We start from the raw sequence: 21,296 nt of genomic DNA, 5'->3' as shown, positions 1-21,296 counted from the left end.
GCTCTTCCTCCAAGGAGCAGTGGTACTGTGGCTCAGCATCCTGCTGGGTGCAGGTGACTGCAGGGTGACAGAGCAGCCAGGAAGTTCCAATTCTTCTGGCCAGGGCTCTGTCCCCAAACTATCTGTCTAGGTAAGTGCAAGGAGCGGCAGATTTTGGGCAAGAGACAGAAGATGGTGTCACCAGGAGCCCCGTCTAAGAGCCATCAAAACCAGTGGAAAAAACTGCAGCTGACCCCAGGAGGTGCTGGCTGCAGCACAGCAAGGAGTCAGGGTGGCTCTGCCAGGACTTCCTTGCTCTGCTTCTGCTAAGACTTCGCTTCCCCAACAGTACCCTTAGCTGTGCATGCTGCGGGGAACCCTGGGCTGCACCTCTGCTCAGGTGACAAGCAGCCCCCTGAGGCTGATCAGCACTCCCCTTGCCCTGGGAGGAGGAGTGATTTGAAAGACACTGCCACTGTGCTCACATCACTCCTGTCTGTGTCCTCCCTGCACAGCTCTGGCCACAACTACTGCTGACTCTCCTCCAGCTGGTTCTTCTGCCTACGCGCCTCAGCTGCCAGCAGGGATTACAGCTGGGCAGCGTGACCTGCCTGTTATCAACAAGAGGCTCGGAGGCTGCCTTCTGCAAGCCCTGCAAGCCTAATTCCAGTCCCAGGCAGCGCACCTGGTAGAGTGGTTCATAGCCCACGGGGCTACCATGAGGCTGCAGTAGCCACAAAGCAGCTCAGAAAGGGGCTCAGTGCACCCTTCCCACTGAAAGCATCAGCTCCTTACCCGTACTTGGAGTGGGGACACTTTATGTGCTCGCACTCTTTCAGATGTGCCTCCAGGTTCATTTTCAGGAGAGGCGGGCAGCTAGGGTTGTTGGGGCAGCGAACCGGCCTGTAATCACAGCTGCTTTCATGGTCTCTGCCCACGGAGAAAAGCAAAAGGAAGGAAAATCAGCAACAAGCGAAAAATGAACGGAAACCCCGCGGATCATCAGGAAAGAGCTAACCAGGCCTGTGACGCTGTCAGGTGATCAAAGCCTCCTGTTCTAACGCTGTGATTCCAGCTTTAAATTGTCATTTGGCTAGCAAGTTGTGAGTAACAATAGACCACATTTATGCAGGGAGCAGCTACTTTTGCAGCTGATCGGCTGAGCCTTCCGACAGCTAGCAGCAGCAGACAATGGCCAGGTGATAGGGAAGAGAGTGAATACATTTAGGATGGGAAGGAAAGTAGATTTCAGAAGGCTCGCTCCCAGGATACAACCACGCTAGCTCCTTTTACAAAAAGAGTCCCAAAGTCCTTGCTTGAGCACAGTCGCAGCGTTTCCCCCAGGATGTGAGGTGGCTGCTCTCACAGTGTGTCCCGTCCTGATGCTGAGACCATCAGGCAAGCCGTGAGCAGAGAACAGTATCTTTCCCTGAGACCAGCCTATCTGCCTGCATGCTAAGACTGAGATGTAGTGGAAAAAATTGTCCCCTCGAGTCCCCCTGCCCATTCCCACACCCACCCCAGCAGAGCGCTGCAGGTGGGAGCTGCCCTGTCCCTAGGAGCCGCCGGGCAGCTCAGATACAACAGCAAGTGCTGGGGGCAGAGCCCGTTCCCGGCGAGGCTGCCTGCTGGTGACAAGCCACTTACTTCCTGGCACTCAGTTTAATTGTAAACGGACATCCACGGGGGTCCACCTCGAAGGCGGCGGGCTTGCTGCTGGCTGCAGGCCGGCAGCCGTACTTGCAGTGAATGAAGAGCTCCCCGATCTGCTCAGCCACGGCGATGTTGTTGACCACTACAGTCAGTTTGGCATTGTCCACGGGGCACTTCTCTGCCAGGTGGGGAAGAAAAAGAAAGAGTCAGCAAGGGCTGGGACACAGCGGGAGCGTTTCAAAGAACCTCTGTGCGGAGATTTTATTCTTTTGCCTTCTCTGGCCAAGACTCCCAGGCTGGTGACAATAGCCATGGAGCCCTGAATATTCACAGAACATCTGCAAACCACTGGCTCTGCTTTGCCTTGGAGCTTGGTGAGAACTTACAGTTGATGTCCATCCCTGATAATTCAAGCTAGCTGCCAGTGAAGGAATACCATGCTAAGTCAGGCTGCCTTGTGCTTGCTGAAGTGTGAGAGTATTCACAGACAGTGCCCCCAGAGCTGCTGATGCCCACACATAACCCTGTCTCCCACCCAAACCCAGGGCTCAGCATCACCGCTAGCAGTGAAGACGAGCTCTGAGGGCAGGAGCAACGCAGGATTGCAATTGCAGAGCCTTTTGCTACAAATCTGTTGGTTGGGATAGATGCAGGACAGCGCGGTGACAGAGAAGCTGGCATGCAAGGCAGAGGGACCCCCTGACATGTGGAGGATGGATATCTTAAGGCAGAAAGAGCTACTGTTTTGCTGGGCTCCTCGGGGAGCTTCCTCGGGGCTTGTTGTTCTGGCAACGTGAATGGCCCGGCTCTGTGCTGAGCGGCTTTCCAAGAGGGGCAGGGGCTCATGCCAAGCGCAGTACTTTTCGGAGCGCAGAGCCCAAACCAAGCGGGAGCTGGCTGGGGCAGGCTGGCAGCCAGGCACTTGGGCTCCACCAGGCTTCTGGAAGAGCTGGGGGAGCCCGAGCAGCTCCGTGAGCCGCTGCACGTGGGCTCGCTCAGCGACGGGGAGCTGCCGCTAATGGGCTGGGGGAGGAGGGCTCTGCTGGGCCTCGGCCAAACACAGCCCCCTTGTTCCCTGGACAGACAGCCACAGAAAGCTTTCACTCTGAAATCAATGGGTCAACTCTGGGCGAGACGCACATTATCCTGGGATTATCCATTGCCTATTCCTGGATTTGAGAACATCCTGTGCCCGAGGGTGCCCATGCTGCGGCGCATACCATCGGAGCTCAGGGCTGCACAGCCCCCCGAGCCCAGTGCCTCGCTGCTGCAGTGGTAGCCTGAGACTGACAGCTTGCTTTAAGCCCTTCTTTCTGCAGGTTTCTTTTTAAGTGAGAGCAAACAAACCAGAAAATGGCAGCATTTTGGCTGCACCACACAAGAACAGTTCTGTACTCACCAGATGTTAAGGCACATCTTCTGCAAAACGTGTGCTGTGGAGACAAAGAGAAACGGCAGTGTCAGCGTAAACAATGTAAGATAAATTACCCCCTGTGGCTAACGATGGGGAAGGATGGAGATACCAAAGCCTGTGGCACAAAGGCCTCAGCAGCTGTTCTGCCTGCTTTATAGCTCAGGGCACTCCTAGGTCTGCAGCAGAGGGCAAAAACCAGCCTAGGGGGGGCAGCTTGCAGGCAGCTGAGACTCCAACACAGGTCCTGTTCCTGAGAAGTACCAAGCACGTGGTTTGGTGCTTTGAGGATCCTGCCCTGTTCAGGATCAGGCCACAATCATGGTGCAAGCTAAAGCCATGGAGATGTTCTGCCATGCTGAAACTCCTACCCTTCAAGTCCGCATAGAGTTTCTCTACTTCACCCTCCACTTTAGCCCGTGTTACAACTCTCATTTTCCTGAGAAGCCTCCAAGGAGAAGAACTTCAGTCTCTCCCTGTCTTTGGCGAGTCGGTCCATTGCATACACTCTTCTGTAGCTCTCCTAGTGAAGCTGTCCTGCTGCCAGGTGAATGGGACAGCTGGTTTGTAAACCCATTAAACGCACTGTAAATTTTGCCACTTGAAGTAGCGCTCTGTTCTGACAGCAGAAATGTACAGCAACAGTTTAACCTGATAAAGTAGCAAATTCAATCTGACATGCTAACGAATATAAAGACAGGAACAAAGGCTGCAGCATTTCACTGGTCCCGAGCTCAGCCCGTGGGTCCCCTGGGGCCTCCTCAGCCACATTCCCCTGCCGCAGGGCCGGGGCTTGGCAGCAGCGCTGGAAGGGCTGCAAGTCGCCCTTCAGAGCTGTTATCTGCAGCCCTGCTCACGCGGCCTTTTCCTGCCCTGCACAGCTGCGTGGTGCTCCCTCCAGAGCTGCCAAACCAGGGCTGCAAATGAAGCCAGTCTGCTTCCTGCAGGAGACTTTTTTTTTTCCATATTAACCAGTAAATCTCAGCGTCTCCATGAAGAGCTGCTCACTGAAATGATGCAGTGGAACTGCACCAGCATCCAGCACCTTTGGGGATAGCACCCCCTCTGCAATAAACAATCCTGCTCTCTGCTCTTGTTGTTAAGAGCTCCATCCGAGCACTCTGAAGCATGTCAGAAGCATTAGTGATCTCGTCACAAAGCCACCTTTCTTCACATGTAGCACAGAAGCAGGAATAATATACAGTTTCTATTAAAATCCCAATAAAATGGAATATAGAAGAATATTCGTAATACTCTGTGCCTTTCATTAGCGGATATCAAATCCCTTCGCAAGCATTAACTAAATGAAGCTGCAAGCCATTGTCTTACAAGAAACACGTTTTTAACAACCGAAAAGCAGCTGTTTCTGGGGTGCCCAGAAGGCAGCAGCACTCTGCAGAGCCCTGCAGGACAGGGAACAAGGAGTTTTGACCTCACTCAAGCCCACCAGGGAGACTGAGTTTGGCCAGGACTGAGAGGCTAACAGCACACCTCTACTGGGAAAAGCAGCAGAGTTTTGAGGAAGCTTCGGGCTTCTCTGGCTAACTGCAGTGTCCTCACACCCTGCAGCAGACTGGTTCAGAGCTGCCTTGTGGGGAAACCTGCCTGCCACATGCCCATCAGCATCTTTGCTCCCACCCTGGCCTATTTTCCCCAGCCAGGCACTGCCTCTTTGCTCACTCAAGCTGGCAGTCACTGGGGACCATCAGCCAGGGCTCGGCTGTAGGTCACACAGGACATCTGTGGAACTCAAGCTCGTGATTTGGAAGAGGGCCGCCTTACCCCACAGGTTGTGATGACTGGATCCTTAAACACACTACAGCACAGCTGGCAGCACAGCTTCACGGACGGTTGTTCAGCAAACACCAGTGGCTCCTGAAGAGAAGAGAGAACGGGACACAGAGCACAAGAGTTAATAAAAATGCAAGTATAAGTGTCCCTGGTAGTAAGCCCGGAGTTCAGTAGCCATTTTAAAACATCTTGTCCTTTTGTATTTTTGAAACATCCTGAAGAAAGGACTCTTTCACGACCTTACGATACAGAAATAACATTGCATTTACCAAACTGGGCTCGTTTTATTTTGTTTACCAGCAAAGCCTGCTGCCGTGTGGGCTCTGGGCACGGCACCTCCGAGAGGCACAGCTCCCCACCCCACACCAGGGCAGGGCTTCACATTTCAGAGCATCTCAGACCGGCCACTGCAGTCCGGTCTGCCTTTTCAGCCTGTGCTGCTCTCGGAACTGCAAACACGACCCCCTGGGTTCCCAAATACGAAACACACACTTGTAACCCAGATCTGTGGCAAAACGCCTCCTGACCTTTTATGCATCCAGGCTGGTGTCAGTCACTGGGTCACAAGCTGAGTGTCGCTTAAAGGTATCCTCCCCCTGCAAGGGTCACCTGGGGACAATTCCTTGCACCCTCCTGGGGGCTTACAATCAAGTCAGTGGGGTGCCACACAGCCCTAAATGCAGGATGGGGGCTCTGAATCAGTGGGGAATTGTGTTAGCCTTGCTGCCTGGGGCTAGACCACCAGCCTGAAGATTCACAACCCCCTGCTGCTCTGTAGCAGAGCCGGGGAATCACACACGGCTTTGCAAAGACTTAGAGTTTTTCTGAGAAGCCTCACCATTGTCCCCTCTTTACATACGGGGAAATGGTACACAAGGAAGCAAAGTAACTTGCAGAAGTCAGTGGTGAGAGCACAATTATAACCAACGGTCCTGACAGCCAGACTTAGTTGCCAGACCACATGAAAACCTGTCCGCTCTAGTTCTATGCACTCACAAGAGTCCGCAAAGTTACTCTTTTGACAGTGAACTTCCTCATACTGCTCCTTCAGACAATCCCCAATACCTACTGGCTCCTCCTCTTCCTCATGGAGCGAGAACGTCGAGCGCAAGGACATGTTGGACTCGGAGTGCAACGAACGGACGGAGATAGCGGAGTCAGAGCGCCGTGGGGTGCTGATCGGAGGCTTCAAAAAGACAAAAAACGATTCTTGTTATTGCAGATAATCCCCCCCGCTCCAGAACCCTATGCACAGAGACTTCAGGTCCAGCCCCCCCCCCCCCCCGACTCTCGGCCGCTCCATTTGTTCATCCCCTCTGCCGAGCTGCAGGGAAGGGCCCCAGGGAGCAGCGTGCCTCGGTGCCTGGTGCCTCGCTGCTGCCTGCCATCCCGGCAGCCTGGGGACGCCACACTGTGCTCGGAGACAGGACGGGCACCAGTCAGCCCCAACTGGCTAACCCAAGCCGACATCTGCATTCCAGGCACGTAACTTTCTCAAAGGTGCATTTGTCTACTTACTGTGCCCACCCGCAAAGCAAAGGCTTGGCAGAATTAATCCTTCACCGAAAGCTCTGTAAATCCCCCCCCGAGACAGCTCCCATCTTCTGCAATTTCTCCAATCTCTGCAGCAGCACTTGTTGTTTCGCTCGCTATCTAACTTCTGCCAAATTTCTTTGCGTAAGTGTGGAGACTTCCTTCTATTCAATTCAGCAACAGGCTGGCTTCGTCGCTTCCTGCTTGGGAGGGGAGAGCTAAGTGGACACTGCGTGCACCAATCAAGAAAAATCCCACTGGTCACGGCGTCCTTGGGGTTGGCTTTGAGGGAATGCTGCCATGGAATATTAGCCGGTAGCGCACCCCAAACGGCGCGGTATCAACCAGCCAGGATGCAACCCAGCACCAAAGCATAGCTGGAGACTCTTCGGATAACTGGAGACTCTTCGGACCGGGGGGGCTGGGGCTGGGGGCCTAGCACGGCCGGCAGCACGGCTATGGCCAGGTTACTCTGGAAGACCCTTCTGGCCGCTGGGGAGGAGCGCAGAGAGAAGCAACACACGTCTTCACGGAGCAGAAGGAACGGGCTGACAGAGGAAAGGCAGAATGAAGCCAGGAGCTTCATACGCTCAGCATCAAGAGATGAGCGATGCCGAGCTGCCTGGCCCTGCAACACCGCACCTACAGCCGGCACGACCGCAGCCTGCGCCGCTCACGGACTCCACTGCCACCTCCCGAGCTCCTTCCAGCTGGCCCTGCTGCTGCTCCAAGAGGGGCTCTTCCTGGCCCTGGGGTCCATCAGCCCTGGTGCTGCCTACCTGGAACCGGGAGAGCTCCACAGAGGAGATGCCACCACCCCGGGCTGCTGCCCTGCACTGCCGCGCAAGCACACAGCGATTTCCTCCTGCTCAGTCTGAACCTCCCGAGCTGCATTCTGTGTGCTCAGCCGGGGAGAAAGTGTGCTACGGCAGACCCAAGGGCAGGCAAACACAGTGAACGAGGCCAGCGGAGCAGTCAGGAAATTCAGCAATACAAGATGTGAGATGAGCTTCAGAGACCACCTCCCCCAGAGACAGACCATCCTGCAGGGCGACAACAGCCCCCGTTGGGCTGCAGGAGAGGAGCAGACCAGGATCCTGCTGGTTCTTCACACTGCTGTGCTTCATAATTTTTATGATCCTGGGATCCTAGGAGCTCAGAAATGCTGCATCTGCTCAGCAGCCAAAGCATAAAGCTCTTTTTCTTAAAGAAGGCATGTTTATTGGTCGAATATGTAAACCGTGAGGAGGAATTGTTATGAGGTAAATCAATTTTATGGGCATCCATTAATTTTATTATTTTCCTCCACTAGTAACACAAGTTATTAAAATAACAAGAATGACTGCGCACAGCTCCCATTCCGGAGGTGAGGCAGGGAGCAGGGCGGCACAGGCAGGCTCTGCGGGCAGGGCTACCAGCAGCAGCCCCTGGGGGTCACCGAGGGGGAGGAGGGGGCTGCTCCCCCAGGAGCCGCGGTGTACGACAGCCCCGCTGGGCTCGTGCAACACCAGCACAGCTCCCCGAGTCCTAGCTGGGCTAACGCTCGTGTAAACTACACAGGAGAGAAACTGGTGTGCTAAGAAAGATCCCTGCAGACAACTGCAGCAACAACGCTGCACGGGCAGAGGTGAGCGCCGGTGCTTGCTGCCCCTTCAGTTACCTGCAGCCTTTGGTTGTGCCAAGCAAGCAAGGTCAAGACTGGAGGGATGCAGCTGCGCAGGGCCAGTCCTTGCACTGCTTCCCCTTCCTAGCCCGGCTGCTCAGAGGGGGCTTTCCAGCACTAAGTGGTCACGTACAGCAGCCAGCCCAAGGGGACTGCAGGCTGCTCTGCACTGGGAACAGAAGGACAGAGCCTAAGGACCACAGGACCCCCGCCCCACGGGCACCTGCCCAGCTTAGGGGAGACCCACGTGCACCAAACCCAAGCTGGGTTTGCAGCTCCGAGGCCTGCAGAGCGCTGGGGCAAGGCCCCAACACGTGGCATCGCTTCAGCCAAGGGGAGGTTTGGGAGGAGCTGTCGGCAGGGTCCCACCTCGCCACAGCAGCACCGGGGCTGTTCCTGCACTACACATCAAGGCCAGCTTCAGGCAGCCCAGGGCATGGAGCGCTCAGACGTCTTTTGATGGAAGAAGAATGGCTTGTAGCTGGCTGCTGACTCAGTCCAGAACAAGTCCCCTCCCATCACGCCAGCTACAAAAGCAGCCCCTAGGTGAAGGCTCTGGGACAAGCCTTGTTCCTGTTCCCCATAGGCATAGCGAGGCTGGGAGCACGTGGCACTGTTTTCAGGGAGGAGGGCAGCAGATGCTCAGTAATCTCCGCCTTGCACGCAGAACACTGCTCTGCTTTTGGTTTCATTAACAGAAGCTTTAAAAAGAAAGAAGTGGGGAGAGGGGTCACAGGAGGGCTCTGACTCTTCTCCAGCTGTCTCTGTGATGGCTGACAAACCCTTGGCAGCTTCTGGAGGAGGGAAAACTCAGTGATCAGGAAGGGAAATCCCAGATTAATTCTTGACGAAGCAAAGGAAGCTTTATGAAGGGGTTAGCGAAAGTTTGTCTGGAGCAGCAGGCAGAGCAGGGCTGTGGTGCTCATCGTCAGTTAGCAACGCAAGCTGCAGGTTGCTTCCTGACCCACTCGTTAGTCCTTTTGCTGTTTTTGCTTAACAATCTTTAGCATTCCAGGGTAGAGGGGCTGATGCTGTCCAAGAGGACTGAGGCTAGGTCCTAGGAGAGATTTCTCCTCTTCTTGGCTGTGCACCCCACTTTGTTCCACAGGTTTCCAAAGGAGCCAGGGAGCTTCTCCATCAGACATGGATGAGCGTAGTGTCCCCTGCACCCCCTGCTCCTTCAGAAAAGTCCTCATCCGTACTCTGTAAGAACTGCACAACTCAGGAGAAGGGTGCAGGGAGCACATCACGCAGCCCACTGGATCAGTGCTGACAGCCACGGGCTCCTTGGAACCGTGGTCCAGCACCCCGGGGTCAGCGATGCGATGGAGAGCTGCGTGTGCCAAGGACACGAGCCAAATGTTCAAAGGACTTTTTGAAAAACAAACACATGCTCACATAAAACACAGCAAGATCTCTGAGCAACAGAAGGAACTTTATAGGATGCTGACAATAAAGCTTTTTTGCAATCTGGTGTCAGTGTATTTTGAGAAGCGTTGTAGCTTCACACTGGTGCTGCGACCCCAGCCTCTGCCAGTGCCTAACTGATTCAGCAGCAGTGATCCATTTTTCCCTAGCTCTGAAGCTGGGTCCCCTAACCTGACGAAGTTTACAAGTCCTTAACACGAGGAGTCTGTTACTCACATGCTTAACTCACAAGCAGGAGCGTGAGGTTACGAGATACAGCTGGGCACTGTGGACACGGGAAGATCCAGGTCTCAGTGCTATTTGTCTGTCCACTGAGGTTTGCTCTGCTGTTGCTGATCTTGATTTAATTGAATTAGTTAATTTAATTTCTCTTTAAGCAACTAACCCTGGGGCCTGCTGGATCACTAAATTCCCCCAAAAGAAGGTACTGAGAACTGTGTGAGGTGAATGAGGAAACTGGACACCAGACTGGGAAGTGCTTTTCTGCAGAGGTACTGCGAGCCACGGGCATGCTGTGCGGAAGCGGACCCCGCTGATGTAATCTAGGAGCTGGGCACAGCGCGCAGGGCCGGACATCCCACTCTGCAGGTTTCAAACCCGCTCCTCTGGTCAGAAGCCCCATCTGGAGGCGGAAAGAGGAATACATTTTCTGGTCCTAACTGCAGGTCCAGCTGCGGTGCTGGGCGGTCTGTCCAGCAGGCCCTGATGGAGGCTGAGCAGCCCCAGCCCCAGCCCTCGCTGACAACAGCTCTGTGTTCTCCTGAGCCCAGGAGAGTCAGAGCAGCCCGCTCACACCAGGAGGCAGGCTCATCCCCACAAGTAGGTCTGGGGGACGTGTAGCTCCTGGGCTCCGTAACCACGTACCATTTCCAAGCAGTGCCAGCCTAATGCCCCAGGCCAGAAGCAGCCTCTGACCCCCCTCTGCTCCAACCGCGGGAGCAGCCAGGAAATGCTGAGGCTGGTCCTGCCTCCGGTGCAGACATCTGCAGCTGATACAACCCAGCGCTTGGGAGTGAAGAGGGAGGCGGAGACGTCCAGAGGAGCACCAGATGTCTCTCATTTGAGGTACAAGCAGCTAAGCCATTCACCAGGGGGCTCCCTGGCAACACCTACCATGCCATCGTCCTCATCTCGTGGGGAGTAGGTGAGCGTGCTGGAGGAGGATGGGGTCCGGCGATGCTGTTTAAAAGTATTGGTCCCGTCAGCTTTAATGCAAATTAAAAAAAAAAAAATTAGGCCCCATGGTAACATTTCCAAGCTACAGGTATCTGTAACTCTACGTGTTCCCTGGAAAAGGAACAGACAAGGGATTGCCCCACTCCAGTTCCTGACCTGGACACATCAGCGCAGGCTGAATAATCCTGATCTCTGATAGCTTGCTGAAATGCATGCGATCTTTCAAGGAGCACAGATAATGTTCTGCCAGGTCCAGGCCCATCGGTTAAAAACACCATGAAAAGGAAACCTTGTACTCACACGTATCTCAGTCACCCATCAACAACTGCTTAGACTAAGGGAGGTCTGGCTATTTCTTGTAGCACAAAGGAAGCATGCTATATTAAACCGGGGATGGTTGTATAAAGATAGTATTACGGAAGTACATCAAGTTTTAAATGTAAATATTTAGGAGTCCAAAACCAGATTCCAGAGTCCTGTACAAATGTGATCCAAACAGCTCCTCCAGGCAGACAGTTCATTTCCTTATCTTAATCGGTGTCAAGTGCCAGTTTCTTATCTTTACTAAAGTAAGGATATTTTTACTCCAAAGTGAAACCAGATCTCTTCCTACATTCACGCCATGTGTCAGAGCTCAGACTCCTCAGCTGCTGGGCTTTGAAGAACAAAGCACAAGGATTTGATATGAGCAGGTACACTCGCACCCCCTCCTGTCTGAGCTAAAAATGGCCACGGGGGTTTTACCAAAGTGTCCAGAGTGACTCACGGGCAGGCCGAGAGTGAAGATTTGGGACTAAACTCTGTATCAGACCCTGTTGTACTCCCCTAATTTCATCAAGGGCTTCCCAGTGGTACTGTAAAGCCTGTGTAATAGGAGAAAATTCCTGTGGATGCTTGTTCCATCATGTCTGGTGATCAGATGCCGTGATTAAATAACACTTGGGCTGCAGACTACTAAAAGCAGCACCTCGGCACCTGTCTGTAACGAACACTTAGTGACTCTCCCAACAGCTTTACGATCTGTGAAACAACAAGGAAAAGTCTGCTAGGATTCACACACACTGCTCTGGGGAGAAGCTCCACACATGAAATGTGCTCACCCTTTGTGATGGTTGTCACAGCCGAGTAGGCCGGCCCAAAAGTTGTTTCCATTCTCGTCTGAAATATGGACAGAAAGAAGGTCAGCGTGTATCGGTGCAGCACAGCCCGAAGACTTGCCACCTCTCCTGGATTGTGAATATACCCAAATATAGCGTACATATTCCCAAGTTTCACTTCTGGATACCAGGATTTTTAAGGGGGAGAAGGTACCAAATCCTCAACAGCCATCTTCCTTTTCTCAAAAGAAAGGATAAGAACACGAGAAGCACCCCTAGCCCATCCCCTGCTAACAGCAAGCCTTACCCCGTTAGTGTTTTCAGAAGTAGTGATGTTTGTTGTGCCACTGGAGAAACGATTGTAGCGAGCGTTCTTGTTTGAGCTCATAATCCAACCAGCACTTGTTAGTCATGGGAAGTTTGCTCTGTGGAAGAAGAAAGACAGAAAAAGAGTTAGGATCACCGCACGTATCTCTGGGCTCAGAAAACACTCCTCTGTAGCATTAAGTCCAAGTATTTACCTAATTTCACGTAACCCTGGATTTTCAGAAACAAGTAGCACGGTCAAACAAAGTCAGGCCCCTTCAAATCACTCCTCAGCAGAGTGTGCAGAATTTTCAAAGCATCTGGTACCTTTTAACAGCACTTCTTACTCACCCACATACTGGAACACCCATAATCTAGCAGCTTTTAGAAGTGTACGGCTGCTCCAATTGCAGCCAGACTTCCCAGTCCCAGCAGACAGCAGCCCTGCGCGGTCTCCATATCTGGCCCGCTCTCCCTCCTCGGTTTGAGCCTCGGTCAAAGCACCTCAGCTGTTGCTGCCCCGCACCCTGCACGCAGCAGGGATCAGCAGCAGGGTCCCAACAGGGAGCTGCCTCCGCCAGACACAGCAGGCACAGAGCAGAGCACACCGCGACGGGCAGATTTGGGCTAAAGCCCCAGACACAAGCCTGATCCTACAGCGCGCCGAGGGAGCTGTGCATGTGTTGGGGGCAGAAAAGGAGGCGAGGCTGTACCCGTAAAACCTTTATCCCACTACGTAAGGAGGAAACCTCATTCAATTAACACGTCTGTGATCCTGGATCCCACTCACGGTCTCTGCCCGGAAACAGCCGGCAAAGCCTGGGTCATCGGCCAACCCGAGAAACCTCCTCCCCTCAGAAGTCAGCCGAGGGGCTCACCTCTCTTCCTCAGTTGTTTACACAGGACTTCAAATGGGTTCAAATTTGCAAAGTCAAGTATTGCACAACAATACTCTGCGGAAACACATGGGACTGGCTTTCTTTAACCTCTGCTGGAACCTGATGCTGGCTGAGGGCACAAAGCCCCGCTGCTGTCGGTTTGGCAGGATGCTCTCAAACAGCCTCCTCGGGAGCCGGGGTACCAGAGCTGCTCCCCCAGGACGGAGCTGCACCTCTCTGCCAGCGTACGGAGGTGCCTCTGGCCTGGACAGAAGTTTCCATCACAGAAGAGAGGTTGGGCATGGCACAGAGCTCTCCTCCCAGGCGTCCTGGCAGCTGGGAGGGACTGCTCGCACTTGCAGCCTGTCCCAGCCTGCGCAGGCGCTCCAGGAGTAAGCTGCTCAGGAAAAACCCCGATGAAAAGATCCCCTCTGCCCAAGGTATGGTTAAATCTCGCCGCTCTCCTGCCAGCAGCGGAGTCCAAGGGCTAAACAGACAGACATCTGCAGTGAGAGCAGGCTGGCCAAAACCAGCTGACTAAAGCACAACCCCAATCCCTCTCTGCGGGACAGGAGCCGCCGGCGGCGAAGGAAGCCTGGGAAGTTGTTGGGCGAGCGACTGGGAGGCTGAAGGGCGCTGTCGGTTCTCTCTCACCCGAGGGCGACGACTCCTAAATCCCCAGGCGCTTGCTAAGAGACCACTGGGGTCCCACCACTGGGTCCCACAGGGGCCTCCTCGCTCCCCGCAGGAGAGCACGGCGGCTGCACGCCGCCCTGTCAAAGCCTGCACTCACGGCTCAAACACCGCCGCCAACGCGACACCCGAGGTGCCCTCACCACCGCCCTGCTCGCGGCCAAAACCAAAAACCCAAACCAAACCAACCCAGCAAACAACCCCCCTACACCATACCCAAGACCATCTTAAAACCAGGGATCTGGATCATGTTTTCCACGTGTTTTGAAGCTCCGTCCCGGCTGCCTGCAAATGCCAGACCCCCTGGGAGACGCTCAGCAGTTGCTGGAGGGGTCCCAAGAAGAGCAGGAGCGAAGCAGGGCTGTGCTGCCGCGCCACGGAGACCGGCCGAGCCCAAGGCCGGGCTCCAGCACGCAGGACCTTGCCCCGGGGACCCTCGTGCTCCTTTTGGGGACTTCTCAGAGCACAGAGGCCCGAAGGCCACCCGTGGAGGGCGGCAGTGGCCAGAGGGCACACAGCTTTTGGTAACGCCAGGCCGTGGCCCCAAGAGATCCGAACCCCACTCAGCCTCTCGCCCTCCTGTGACCTCGGGCGAGGCACTGGGGCTATCTGGCATACCAAATATCCCCACCCAGTTTCAAGGCAAATAATCGCTCCCAGATGGAAAGCAGCCAAGCCCATCCTTACGGAGGACTGGGGGCTCTCGGGGCTCAGGCAAACCCTTCACCCCCTTCCCATTTTCAGGGCCTGCGCTGCCTTCAGACGTAACGGGTGAGTACCTGTCGTACCTCCGAGTTACCTCCCCAGTAGCTGCCCACGCACCCTGCCCCAAAGCCCAGGGAATGGCTGCAGGATCCGATTGCAACAGAGCCTGGATAAATCCAAAGCAAGGCAGGGAAGGCGGGCAGGAACACGGGGGCTTTCCTCTCCTGGCTCACAAGCACGTCCCGAGCCCTGCAGCTTGGCTGAGCGACCTACCTGCCAGCAGCGGGGAGCTGCTCCGTGCCGGCTCTGACCAGAAGCCCGAGGAATGCGAGCAACGGGAAAAATGTCCAGCGGGATAGCAGCCAGCGTGCAGAACACCCGCCGCCAGGCGAATATCTGATTTCGGCCCAAATCTCTGCAACCACCGCACGCAGGAACCACTTCAGCAGAGCAGGCGCCTCCCTGACACTGCCTCCACACCTCGAGCGCTCTGCCACGAGGTGCTGAGAAAGGCTTTCGCCAACCGACAGCAAAGCTAAAGGGAAGCAGCAGAGATGCTCTTGCCATTGATACCAGCTTCCCACAGCGTTAGCAAAAATCCCTACTGCATCCCCGAACCCTGGCCTGGCGCCTGGGCCCTCCGGGACCGGAGCAGAGCCGTGGCTGGAGGAGGTGCCAGCAACCACACAGCGAAACGTCAGCTGCCTTGTTACGAAAGCCGTGTGCTCTGTGACCTAGAAGGAATAACCAACGTTTACTGGAAGTCACGAGATCCTCTGGTCTGCGAAGCCTTTTCTCGATGACCAAACGCCACGGGGCTCCAGGAATCCCCCGAGCACCCGGCGGCTCCACGAAGCAGCAGGCCAGGAGCGCTGGGAACGCGCTCATTTGCCGGCCCAGGGTCACCCCGCAATTTACACTGAACCGGGCTGCGGAGGCTGTGGCCCAGGCTCTCCTTGCCCGGAGTTTGTTTGTTTGTTTTTCAAAGGCAACCACGCTGCTTTTGACCGTAAAAAGCGAGGGGAAAAATCTCCCCTGGAAAAAAGGAAGCTGTGGGAACCCGCTGCCCACCAAACCACGCGGCTGATAGGCACCAGACGCAAGGCAGGGAAGGGCCAGGCTTCAGCACTTCCGCGCCGCAGCGATCAGCTCGGGCTTTGGAGACTCAGCGAGAGGAAAAGCCTTAAAACTCCTCATTTAGTAACGCAGGGAAGGAGAGACCCAGCCACCGCTGCTTGCGGACAGCTGGGGAAAGCGGCACTCTTTTTTCCCCCCACTGCAGAAGCCAGGAAGGTCAGCGGCGAGGCAGTTCTCCGCCGGCTGCCCCCCGCTGCCGCCAAGCCCAGCAGCGCGCCTTGGAGCGGGGAGGGGAACTGCGGGGGCAGCCGGGCTGAAGGAGGGTGCCGGCGGGGCTGCTGCCGGCACCTCCGGCTGCGGGGCATCGCCCCGAGCACCCGCTCGCCTGGCCGCTCCCGACGCCCAGCAGGTCCTCACAACCAACCTCAGGGACACGGCCAAGGCTTCGAGGGGAGACGCGGCGCGAGACGAAGGGATGGCAGGGCTCGCGTCCTCCGTAAAGACCGCGCCAGCTGCCTCGTCCCGGTTCTGGAGCCGGTTCCTGACGCGGGAACCTCGCTGCCACGGGCGCGGCAGCAGCGCTGGGCTCTGTGCCCCGGGGGGAGGCGGCAGCTGGGCACCGGACGCTCTCAGGGAAAACAGCGCCCCGGGGGAGCGGCTGCCGGGCGCGACGCCCCGCTGCAAAGCGACCGCTGAGAAACCCGCAAACATCCCGGTCTTGCGCAACCGACGGCCCACGAAGCTCGGCCACGTGCCCTGCGTCTGCTTCGGTCTCCCTTCTTCCTCCCTCGGTTCACCGACGCTGCCTCCGGCTGAGGTCGCTCAGCCCCGCGGAGGCGCTGGGCTGGCAGACCGCACCTCGCGGGGCCGCCCGCCGGAAAGCGAGGCGGGCGCGTGCCGGCCCGGAGGGAAGGGTGGGCACGGCGCGCTGCCGCTCTGTGCCGCCTGGGGACCGGCCGGGCGGCGTGACCTTCCTGACTTCACGGGGTGGACGCTCACGGGGAAAGGCACCAAGTTTCTGTTCCTCTCACGCCGCCGCGGGCAGAACCGCGAGGGTTACGCTTCCTTTCCAGGGCTGGCACGTCGCCGAGGAAACGTTATTGCACCAGATGAGCCGAGCTGCCCCGACAGCCCGGCTCGGCAGGCCGAGGGCACGGCAGGGGCTGAGCGCAGGCTGCGTGGGCTCGGGGACTATGCCCACCTCCTCGGCCACCTCACCAGCTCGTGCAGGTGCAGGGCTCTTCCAGGGGAGGCAGCAGGGTACATCCAGGTCCACTCTGGGCGGGCTCTTTCCGCCTCGAAGGCGTTGCCCCCATTTCCCATCGTGATTCCCACGGGCCAGGGCAACCTGCGAGGGAAGGTCTCCGACCGAAGCACAAACGAGGCAAGATTCGCGAGCTCAAACAACAGGGCTCTAGAGGCAGCCCCGGGACAGTCACTGCAGCCCTCCTGGTCAGTGCCTCTGGTGGAAATAGCATTCATTTCCGAAGTGCTCGTGGAGTTCGGCGCCAGCATTTACAGAGCACCGTGCCGACGACGACTACGAGCACCTAGCCTGACCTGTAGGACACGGGCCAGAAGAACGCGCATCGTTCCCTTCCCCTGCCCTCCCCAGACACCTTCCCAGGCTTTGACACTTCACGCCGTGCTCCTGTTTGCCCTCTGGCTGCAACCAGACCACTTGAGGGATCCGTCTGAAACGCGTCAGCTTCTTTACAAACAAAGGATTTTTTTTGTGCTGTGTGTGTGTGTGCAGTTGCTGACCGAGAACAAGCAGAAGAGCCCAATGCATAGAGCTGAGACCCACCGCGAGGGACGGGCACTGCCGTGCTTCACAGCTGCCAGGTGAGCTGGGCAAAGGACGGTCAAACCATTCATGTCAGGCCCCAGACAAACAAGCGCCGAATCCTCGATTCCTGAAGAAATGGACGTTGCCCCTTCCACCACAGCACACCCCCTGCCCAGTTTCAGCCGCGAGCACCCTCCAGCGTCCCGCAGCCCCCTACCATCGCGCCAGGAAGGTCCCATTTAAATCCCTCCCGGTGCGCAGTCAGCAGCCGTACTGCGGCCACAACGGCCTCGGGTGCAGGGCAGAGGGGGCGCGAGGCCCCGCCTCTTCTCCCAAACTTTCCCTCTGCGAATCCTGAGGATTTCACCTTTCTGAAACCACCGGGAACCACCTCAGAGAGCACTTGCTGCGGTCACCGTCGCACGGCCTCGGGACGCTCTCAGGATCACAAGAGGAGCACAGGGCAGCTCCAGCTAGCTGCAGGCACCGCTTCTAACCCGGCGCTGGACCTCGGGTACCTGCTGCCCTCACTCCGATCTAAGCAGGGGTGTGAGAACAGCTCGGTTCCCCCACCGCTGCCATCAGCGGCCCCGAGGGAGGGAGGGAGGCAGCCCGGGCCGGCTGGCAGGGCCCCGCTGCCCGCAGCGCTCGCCGCCGGCTGCCCGCACCGGCACGGGGCGGCAGGGCCCGGAGCCGCCGCCAGCACCAAGCCCCGCGGCTGCGGGCAGCTTCCCCCGGCCAAGACGTCCCCTCCGCTGTCTGCGTGCGGCTCCCAGTGAGGTAAGCAGAAAGGCACGCGGAGCAGCGGGGACTTGCGCAGCCAGCTGGAAAAGCCCCGCGCAGCCGATCCCCGCGCTGCCTCGCCGCTCTGCCGGGCTGCTCGCGGGCTGGGGGGGTTGGGATAGTTAACAGAAACCAGCCCCCCTGCCGCACGCGGCCTTGTGCCTTTGACCCGAGGAATCCGCAGGGACGGGCTCGTCCACCTCTCACTTTTCGGGGAATTCAAGCTCCTCGCCCTCCTTAGATAGTTCCAAGCTATTCATAACGCCGAACATCAAGCGGCCTAAAAAGCAGCAACGCAGTCTGTGCTCGCGGAGACGCCCCGCGGAAAACCAGTTAGCACAGAGCTGCCACGGAAAGGAAAAGCCTCCCTGGGGCAGGGAGCGGGGCCGGCCTGGGAGACAGGCCTGCAAGGTGGGGGGGGGCTGCTGCCGGACACCTGCCCACGCAGCAGGGCGCCGTGTGCCCACAGCAGCTCCTCACGGGGCAGAGCAGGCACAAACACGGCCACGCCGCACGAGCGACATCCCAGAGCACGCAGCCCTCCCTCCTCGCAGCTCGGGTCAGCAAAGCTGCCTGCATCCACTCCCTGACCGAACGCCCTGGTCCCTCCAGCCTGGCTTAGGTCTCCCACTGCTGCGTGGTACAATTGAACCTCCCCCGTCACGGAACTTTCCTTCCTGCCGGCAGCTTCACCCGCAAGCGATCTCCTGCCGCCCGCTGCGCCGAACCAAACCAGGCAGGCACCGGAACGCGTTGCCCAGGGAGGGGGTGGCGTCACCGTCCCTGGGGGTGTTCAAGGGAAGGCTGGACGCGGCGCCTGGGGACGTGGATTAGGGGGTGACATTGGTGGCAGGGGGACAGTTGGACCAGATGATCTTGGAGGGCTCGTCCAACCCTAATGAGTCTGTGAAACCGCAAAGCGGGAGCTTCGTGCCGTCGTGGCTGGATTTACCCTGGGCTTTCTCACGCTGCACCCACGGCGACTTCGGGGTCAGCAGACTGCAGAGCAGTGCCCTGATCCTACAGTTTCCTGCGTGACCCTTGGGAAATCCCCAAACCCTTCGATCCTCCACTCCTCCGGGCGTGCGGCGAGGGCAGAGCCGCGCGTCCCGCGTGCTCCCTTCAGGCCCGCGGTCAGCGGGCGTCCGTGCAGCACTGACGCGACGCAGCCCTGGATTTCGGTGGTGCCCCCGGCACCGCTGCTTGCAGCGGCGGAAGGCAGCGATTCGCGGTGGCGCGTTAAAACAGCCGGCAGGAGCCCCCTGCCGAAGGGCTCCGGCCGGGGAGCCGCACAGACGCGGCACGGGGCGCCCAGGCCCGGGGGAGGGCGGGCGGCCCCCCAGCAGCGGCCGCCTGCACGACCCCTGCCCCGAGCCGCCGCCGCGCCGCGCCTCGCGCGGCCCCCGGGGAGCCACGCAGGGGCCGTGGGGGAGGGCCGCAGCTCACGCCCCTCTCCCGCAAGGGCTCTCCGGAGCTCCCCCTGCCCCCCCCCGGCTCAGCCGGCCCTCCGCAGACCGAGCGCCCCGCACCGGGCCCCGCAGCCCCCGCACCGACCCCGCAGCCCCCTACCGGCAGCACGGAGCGCTCGGGGCGGCCGCACGGCTCACGGCCCCGGGCCGAGGCCGCGCAAGGAGCCGAGCTCGGCCTGCCGGGGCTGAACCCAGGCACCCGCCCGGCCCCGCCCCGCCCCGCCCCCCCCGTACCTGGCAGCGGCGGCGGCCGGAGCTGCGGTACCCGGCCCCGGCACATCGCGGCCCCGGGCCTGCCCCCGCTCGTCCCGCGGCCCCGCTGCCGCCCGGGCCGGAAGCGGCGCTCTCGGTGCTCCTCGGGATTTGTAGTCCCGCGCTCCCACCTTCGCCCGCTCCTCGCCGTGCCTCCGAGACGCCGGGACTACAGCTCCCAGCGGCCCGCGCGGCCCAGCGCTGATTGGCGCTTCCGCGGCCTGTCGGCGTTACAACCGCTGTCGCTACTGGCTTCGCTCGGCCTCCTCCGGGGGCCAATCGGGCGGCGCCGAACCGCCCCTCGGCCCGCACCGCGCCACTGGGGAGAGGAGGAGCGGCAGCCAATGAGCGCCGGCAGAGGGGTGAGGGCGATCACCCCAACTGCTGGCGATTGGCTAAGCCCGCAGACAGCGTGGCCAATAGCAGCGTAGTGGTGGTTATAAATAGCCTGGCGAGGGGAACGTTTTCCTTTTCCGGCGGAGAGGTAGGTGAGGGGTGGGCGGGGAGGGGGGCGGCGGGACCGGCACCGCCACAAGGGGCCGGGCCCGGGCGAGCCGGGGATGATCCGACCCTTTCTGACACCTCGTCTGAGGGCGGCGGGCGGCCGCGGCCCCTGCTGACGCATCGCGGCTGAGGCTCGAGGGAGCGGCGGGCCGGGCGGCGCGGGGCGCGGCGGGCTGCTCTCACCGCGCCGCCTTCTCTCCGCAGGGCCGGCGGGACCCGCACCGCAACGGCGGCACGGGAAGGGAGGCCTGAGGGCCCGGCGGTCGCCGTGGAGCTCCGGGCGGAGAGGCGCACACGTGTGCGGTGACCTGCTGCTCCTGAGCCGGCTCGGGAAGCTGCAGCTGTGCAGGGCCACGAGGCGTTTCGGGGCAAGTGAAAGCGGGCTGGAGTAACGGCCTGGTGGGCCTCGTGTAGCTGTGACCGCGGGCGTAACGTAGGCATCGGGCTGTGAACACAGCAAGGGATGCACCCGAGTACGGTTAAAAAACGCTTTTGGGGTTGCTGTGTCTAACAGCGAAGCTGATGCTCTTCATGCTGTACAATTAAAGAGTCAGTGCGGTTTTTAAAGAACACAACATCAGCTGCAGAATTCTGTGAAACAGGAGAAATCAAAATTGTTTTTTGCTCTACCATGTGGTAGCCTACAGCAAAAGTAATGGCAGGCAGTGGATGCGGTAGTACAGGTAAACAAAAGGATTCACAGGCAGCGGTCCTCACAGTGCTAGGTTGTGTAGGTGAATGATATAAATCTTTTAACTTTTTTTTTGAATTTAACAAGTTGTTCAGGTCTTTGTTATTTCCATATTGTCAAATCAAGTTCAGCCTTGTAACTTTTAAACTGCTTGCTGCTATATCTCCGCTTTGGGTTCTCTATTGGGCTGGTTCTACAGCTTACAGATTTAATAAAGTTTTCAAAAGACGTCTGCTTTTGTTTCTGTTCTTTACAAATCCCATGCGTAACACACACAACCACAGACTAACGGAGTTTCGCATCTGGGCACGCAGCAAATCATTGCTATTATTTAAGGGAGCTGCTGTACCGTGTGTGCTGCAGCTCCGCTGGGCTCTGGGTCCCTTGAATTCCTGGTGGGTGCGGGGGGGTACCCGAG

General features: G+C 58.1%; 1 protein-coding gene and 1 long non-coding RNA gene across 8 annotated transcripts in view; one reads left to right on the top strand and one right to left on the bottom strand.

The window, feature by feature from the left end:
* The window catches only part of TRAF7 (TNF receptor associated factor 7), a 28,115-nt gene extending 8,326 nt beyond the window's left edge, over positions 1-19,789 (bottom strand). Inside the window, exons 1-9 of one of the 7 annotated variants that reach the window (XM_040574260.1) lie at positions 19,666-19,789; positions 12,039-12,156; positions 11,735-11,792; positions 10,572-10,663; positions 5,904-6,020; positions 4,826-4,918; positions 3,032-3,065; positions 1,627-1,810; positions 775-909 (exon numbers count right to left, since the gene is read on the bottom strand). In XM_040574260.1, the coding sequence (XP_040430194.1) occupies positions 775-909; positions 1,627-1,810; positions 3,032-3,065; positions 4,826-4,918; positions 5,904-6,020; positions 10,572-10,663; positions 11,735-11,792; positions 12,039-12,119 (794 nt within the window). In that variant the 5' untranslated portion in view covers positions 12,120-12,156; positions 19,666-19,789. Of the gene's footprint in view, positions 1-774; positions 910-1,626; positions 1,811-3,031; positions 3,066-4,825; positions 4,919-5,903; positions 6,021-6,352; positions 6,507-10,571; positions 10,664-11,734; positions 11,793-12,038; positions 12,157-12,388; positions 17,242-17,546; positions 17,565-19,531; positions 19,615-19,665 lie in introns of those variants that run through there. The other 6 variants (XM_040574263.1, XM_040574266.1, XM_040574262.1 and 3 more) reach the window with 6 other exon arrangements.
* LOC121078282 lies at positions 16-21,106 on the top strand. Its single transcript, XR_005824521.1, has 4 exons — positions 16-27; positions 18,254-18,260; positions 20,140-20,167; positions 20,392-21,106. It is a non-coding gene; the product is annotated as an uncharacterized LOC121078282 (long non-coding RNA).
* The last annotated feature ends 190 nt before the right edge of the window (positions 21,107-21,296 follow it).

Source organism: Cygnus olor, chromosome 15, assembly GCF_009769625.2.
Source record: "Cygnus olor isolate bCygOlo1 chromosome 15, bCygOlo1.pri.v2, whole genome shotgun sequence".
NCBI lineage: Eukaryota > Metazoa > Chordata > Aves > Anseriformes > Anatidae > Cygnus > Cygnus olor.
The sequence above is the reverse complement of the archived record's forward strand: the minus strand, read 5'-3'. Positions and strand labels throughout refer to the sequence as shown.